Raw genomic sequence first — 6,654 nt, 5'->3', positions numbered from 1 at the left:
AATGATGATTTGCTCGTGCATTTCTCATTTCTCTTCCTGCACAATTCAATCAATTTAAGGTGAGTTATAATACTCAAAAGGAGAAATGGACTCTTAATGAGCTCATTTCTCAATGTGTGCAAGAAGAAGAAAGAATCCAGCGAGAAAAGACAGAAAGTGCTCACTTAGCATCAACCTCTCAGAATAATAAAAAGAAGAGGACTACGGATACTGCAAAAGGAACACCCACGCAGAAAAAGGCGAAGAAGCAAGGTGATGGATTTACCCGTTTTTTCTACAAGAAAGGAGGACACATGAAGAAAGAGTGTCCCAAATACGTCGCCTGGCGCATAAAGAAGGGTATGTTTCTCACTTTAGTTTGTTCTAAGGCTAATTTAGCTTCTGTACCTATAGACACTTGGTGGATAGATTCTGGCGCTACTACTCACATAAGTGTGTCTATGTAGGGTTGCATCTGGAGCCAACCGCCAACTGATGCTGAATGATTCATCTATGTAGGCGATGGCAATAAAGTTCTAGTGGAAGCTATTGGACATTTTAGATTAATTTTAAAAATTGGTTGTTATTTGAATTTAGTTGAGACGTTTGTAGCTCCGTCATTTAAATGGAACTTAATTTTTATTTCCTATTTAGACAAATATGATTACTTTTGTGGTTTTGGAATAAATAAAGTTAGTATTTCTCTAAATTCGAATGTTATTGGTACCGGTATTTTAATTGATCGTCTTTATATGTTAGAAACTATTGCTTCCCACAATGCAGTCTTGCATGCAAGTACTAAAGGTGCAAAGCGTAAATTAACCAAGAATTCTGCTTCCTTATGGCATAAGCGCTTAGGCCACATCTCTAAACAAAGAATTCAGAGGCTTGTGTCGGACAGAATTCTTGATTCCCTTGATTTAACGGACTTCCAAGTCTGTATTGAGTGTATTAAGGGAAAATTGACGAACACAAAGAAATTAGGTGCCAATAGATGTACGGAAGTCTTAGAACTGATACGTACGAACATTTGTGGGCCATTCCCTACGCCTGCATGAAATGGCTAGCAGTACTTCATTACATTCATAGACGACTATTCATGGTACGGGTACCTATACTTAATAAGTGAGAAGTCTCAATCCCTGGACGTTTCCAAGTCTTATAAAGCTGAAGTTGAAATTCAACTTGGTAAGAAAATTAAAGTCGTCAAATCTGACCGTGGCGGGGAATACTATGGCAGGTATGATGGATCAGGAGAGCAACGTCCAGGACCCTTTTTTAACTTCCTAAAGGAATGTGGTATCGTCCCACAGTACACCATGCCGGGTACACCTAGCATGAATGGTGTTGCTGAAAGGCGAAACAGGACACTTAAGGACATGGTAAGGAGCATGATTAGCCATTCTTCTTTACCTGAATCACTTTGGGGAGAAGCATTAAAAACTGCAGTGTATATCCTTAACAGAGTACCCAATAAAGCAGTAACTAAAACCTCATATGAGTTGTGGGCTGGGAAAAAGCCCAGCATAAGGCACCTACACATTCAGGGATGTCCAGCTGAAGTGAGGCCTTATAGGCTCAACGAAAGAAAATTGGACTCTATGACAGTTAGTTGTTACTTTGTTAGATACGTGGAACGTTCTCGAGGGTTCAAGTTCTATAATCCCACTACTCGCTCCTTCTTTGAGACGGGAAATGCGATATTTCTTGAAGATATTGAGTTTGGAGGGGAAGAATTGAGGAACGTCTCTTTTGACGAAATAGTTGTCTTGCAAGAAGAGAAATTCATTTCTCTTCCTGACATTATTATCGATAGTGATCAGACAACAATTCCTGACACTGTTCATGAAGCGATTCCAGTTCAAAACAACAATGAAGTTCCTTCCATAGAGCAAACTCAATAACCTCAAGAAGTGTCATTGAGGAGATCCAACAGACAAAGGAGAAGTGCGATTCCAGATGACTATATCGTGTTCCTCCTAGAACAAGAAGATTCGGTAGGCTTAGCGAAAGATGATCCAATCACCCTTCGCGAAGCCCTTCAAAGTTCTAATTCTCAACATTGGATCAATGCCATGCAAGAAGAGATGAAATCCATGAAAGACAATGATGTTTGGGATCTTGTCGAGTTGCCTGAAGGCTCGAAACCAATTGGTTGCAAATGGATATTTAAAATCAAAAGGGATTCAAAAGGCAATATCGAAAGATATAAGGCTCGTCTAGTCGCCAAAGGTTTCACTCAAAGGGAAGGCATTGATTATAAAGAGACATTTTCTCCGATTTCTTCGAAGGACTCCTTTAGGATAATAATGACACTTGTAGCTCATTTTGATTTAGAGCTACATCAGATGGATGTAAAGACAGTGTTTCTCAATGGAGACATTGATGAAACAATTTATATGGTTTAGCCATAAAATTTTGAATCCAAAGATTCAAAGTCTATGGTCTGCAAATTAAAGAAATCCATCTATGGTCTCAAACAGGCTTCTCGTCGATGGTATCACAAATTTCATCAAGTGATTACCTCATATGGTTTTGAGGTAAATGTGATTGATGAATGTGTATACCACAACTTCAGTGGGAGCAGGTTTATCTTCCTGGTACTATATGTCGATGACATACTGTTGGCGAGTAACGATATAGGCTTGTTGCACGAAACCAAAAAAATTCTCACTAAAAATTTTGAGATGAAAGATCTTGGGGACACCTCTTTTGTGTTAGGCATACAAATACTACGAGATCGCTCTCGAGGTGTTCTTGGATTGTCACAAAAGGGCTATATCGAAAAGGTGCTAAGCATATTCGGCATGAAAAGTTGTTCGCCGGGTGATACGCCTGCGGCTAAAGGAGACAAGTTCAGTCTCAATCAGTGCCCCAAAACAGACCTTGAAATAAAGGAGATGCAAAAGGTTCCCTATGCCTCGACTATAGGAAGTTTGATGTATGCTCAAGTTTGTACCCGTCCCGATATAGCATTTATAGTGAGACTGTTGGGCAGATATTTGAGTAACCTGGGACAGGATCATTGGAAAGCAGCCAAACGGGTCATGCGGTATTTACAGTGAACAAAGGACTTCATGTTAATCTACAGGAAATCGGACAGTTTGGAGATCATTAGGTGTTCTGATTTTGATTTTGTGGGATGCCAAGACAGCAAACGATCCACTTCGGGCTATGTCTTCATGTTAGCTAAAGGAGTTATATCTTAGAAAAGTGCCAAACAGACGCTCATAGCCCCTTCAACTATGGCAGCGGAGTTCATAGCTTGCTTTGAGGCATCCAATCATGGGATATGGCTGCGTAACTTTGTCACGGGGCTGCGAGTGGTTAATGGCATTGAAAGGCCATTAAAGTTATTATTTGACAATAGATCTGCAGTTCTGTATTCCAACAACAACAGAAGTTCTGTGAAGTCGAAACATATTGATATCAAATTTCTATCTGTTAAGGAAAGAGTTCAGAGTGGTCAGATTTGCATAGAGCATATAGGGACAAACTGCATGATAGCAGATCTGTTGACCAAGGGATTGTCACCTAAGGTCTTTCATGAGCACACTGCTCGTATGGGTATAGGCATGTTTTATAATACCTTGATTTAGTGGGAGTTTTCTTTTCTTTTGCTCTTGGATGCACTGTGGATTAAGGCATGTTTGTGTGTCTACATTTACACGTAATAAAGTTTATGACTCTTTCCATCATCTATATTTCTGAATATGTTTGTGATTTTTTATTGATCTCTCTAAACAATAAAGTTGAACCAGTTGGAAATAGGCATGTTTTGAGATCACATTGCATGTAATTTCCATGCCACTCATCCATACTTGATCTATGTCATTGAATGCATTGATATGGTGAGCATGAAAGGCTTAATCACGCATATGTGGCGAAAGCCGTCATGGTCTCATACTAGTACAGGAGATGGACCAGATTGAAACTAAGGAGAAGTCTAAAGAAATTAGCACAAGAAGTGTACACATAAAGAATTCTTTCAATATAATTGTTTCAGTTCTCATATGTAGCCCAAGTGGGAGATTGTTAGGTTTTAATCTCTATTAAGTGGGCTTACATATTCAGTGAAACAATTGCATTGATGGGCTATCTTGTAAGTGGGCTAAATCAAGTGATTCATTTAGGCAAAGCCCGTAGACTTCAACAAAAGGGTATGGGGCTTAATGAGTGGATACCACATTTTGGCCCATATAGGCTTAATGGGATGGGATCCTATTAGGTCAAAATATAAAGGCTCTTAGGTTATGGTTCCCAATATGTTAAATCATCTAGCCGCCCTCTTGCTCTACCCCGTTAGAGTCAAAGAGCTGAGAAAACTTAAGGAAGAAGGGAGATTTAACTGAGGAAAACCACACCAGTCAACCAACCATTGATTCATCACTCATTCCGCAAGGGTTTCCACTACTGCGATGGATACAGGTATGTACGTTTAAACCTCCTTGATAACTGCAGCATGATATTCTTTGGGGTGCAACATGGCTTCTTGTTCTTCGTACATGAATGGTATTGGTATGATTCTGCAAGTTTAGGATTGCTTGCTCCCCCTTTATTTATTATTACAGAGACCCCTTTGTTACTGCCCACCTCAGTATTCCATGGAGGATCCAAATAACAGATTCAGCAGTTGTGTTCGAGATCATATACAGAGCTGCAACAGAAATGAACCGGGATACTGGGAAGATGTTTATGGGTTTTGGGAGTTGGTGAATACTGACTGGCCCCAATCTGACTATGAAAGGATTGAATGATTTACTGAAGATGAATGTCGAAATAGCTGCTTGGATGATTGTCAGTGTGCAGTTGCCATTCTCAGAAACCAATCCTGTTGGAAGAAGAGGCTGCCACTTTCAAATGGAAGAATAAGCAACACTCTCAACAGTAGAGCTTTTCTCAAAGTAAGAATAGGCAGTCGTCCTGCAAAGAAAGATAAGAAAGAAAAGACTGTGATCATCATACTGTCACTGATTTTTGGTAGCTCTGTGTTTGTTAACTTCCTGTCGATTGGTGGGCCTAGACTGTTTGTTTTCATAACTCACCCGAACAAACTGAAAAAGGCGAAAAAGGTTAAATCAGAAAGAGGGGTTGCAGCAGCAACCCTGTGTTCTTTTACTTACAAAGACCTCGTAAAAGTTTCGAGTGAATCAAGGAAGAGCTGGGCAGGGGAGCCTTTGGAATTGTCTACAAAGGGGTGCTGCAATTAGGTGGTAGAAAATTGGTTGCGATAAAGAGACTAGACAGAGTGGCTCAAGAGCGCGAGAAAGAGTTCAAAACTGAATTGGGCATCATTGGCCAGACCCACCACAAGAATCTAGTCCAATTGCTGGGATTCTGCGATGAGGGGCAGCATCGGCTTCTTGTGCATGAGTTCATGAGCAATGACACTCTAGCAAGCTTCCTTTTCCAAGCTCCGAAGCCTGTTTGGAACGAAAGAACCCAGATAGCATTGGGCATTGCAAGAGGACTGCTGTACTTGCATGAAGAGTGCAGCACCCAGATCATCCATATGTAAAGCCTCAAAACATACTTTTGGATGATTGTTTTACGGCAAAGATTTCAGATTTTGGATTGGCAAAGCTTTTGATGAGTGATCAGAGTCGAACCCAAACAGTCATTAGGGGAACCAAAGGGTATGTGGCACCAGAATGGTTCAGGAGCATGCCAGTCACCTCGAAGGTGGATGTATATAGTTTTGGGGTCTTGTTGCTGGAGATCATCTGTTGTAGGAAGAAGGTTCCAGTGGAAATACAGGGAGACAATTATGGGGAGATTCTAACAGATCTGGCTTACGATTGCTATTGTCAAGGAAGGTTAGATGATCTGCTTCAGAACGACATGGAGGCAATGAATGACATGAGTACACTGGAGAGGTTCCTGAGGGTGGCAATCTGGTGTATACAGGAAGAGCCATCTCAAAGGCCAACAATGAGGAAGGTCACACGGATGTTAGGAGTTGTTCAAGTCGCGGTGCCTCCATGCCCTTATCTCTTAGGCTCAGTTGTTCAAAGTTAAGGCCGTGCTGTATTTCTGACTTTCACAGTAAATTAAATGACTCTTTACTTCCTTTTTTGCTTTGCAGAGACCAGAATTTAGATTTGTTTGTTTAAGTTCATGGTTCATACGATTCACTCGAAACCGACAAAATGAATGGCTACAAACAAATATATGGAAATGGGTAAAATGCCAGAAAGGTGTGCTGTAGGCTGCGCTGCACAGACATACCGCCATTTATGCAACTATGACTATCCATCCATATTCCAAATTGAAGAAGGATGAGGGAGGTGGTGAGACTTGACTTTCTGAAAGACGGAGAGTACAAAGAAATAAAAGCTTAAACAGAAAGCAGATCCACCCTCCATCTCGGACAATAAAATCCAAACATCCCCACACCCACCAATAACAAAAGCGAAAGAGGACTATTCTGTATTCTCTGATTTGTTTTGTTCTTTTCTTCCTCTTTCGATGCAGGTTTCCAAGGTGTTGCTAACAGTCAATATCTCTGTTAATCTGGAGATGTATTCATCACGTTTCTCCCAATTTATATAAATCATTAGAATTAGAATATATTAATATATTTTTGTAGGATTTATTTAAGTTTTGTGATGCATAAATTTTTGTACCATATCCATACATAAGAATTGCACTTTCAATACCTTGAACCTTACGAGA

At 40.3% G+C, this 6,654-nt stretch overlaps 1 protein-coding gene across 1 annotated transcript in view; it reads left to right on the top strand.

The window, feature by feature from the left end:
* Positions 1-5,997, top strand: part of LOC148872694 (G-type lectin S-receptor-like serine/threonine-protein kinase LECRK2) — a 9,092-nt gene extending 3,095 nt beyond the window's left edge. Inside the window, 7 exon segments of the mRNA XM_088970159.1 lie at positions 1-15; positions 60-339; positions 763-975; positions 1,069-1,856; positions 4,551-5,124; positions 5,127-5,489; positions 5,492-5,997. The exon segment at positions 1-15 is cut by the window's left edge and continues 332 nt beyond it. Coding sequence (XP_088826285.1) covers positions 1-15; positions 60-339; positions 763-975; positions 1,069-1,856; positions 4,551-5,124; positions 5,127-5,489; positions 5,492-5,997 — 2,739 coding nt within the window.
* The last annotated feature ends 657 nt before the right edge of the window (positions 5,998-6,654 follow it).

Source organism: Nelumbo lutea, chromosome 2 (genome assembly GCF_056320005.1).
Source record: "Nelumbo lutea isolate HS-2025 chromosome 2, American lotus-T2T, whole genome shotgun sequence".
Classification (NCBI taxonomy): Eukaryota; Viridiplantae; Streptophyta; class Magnoliopsida; order Proteales; family Nelumbonaceae; genus Nelumbo; species Nelumbo lutea.
The sequence above is the reverse complement of the archived record's forward strand: the minus strand, read 5'-3'. Positions and strand labels throughout refer to the sequence as shown.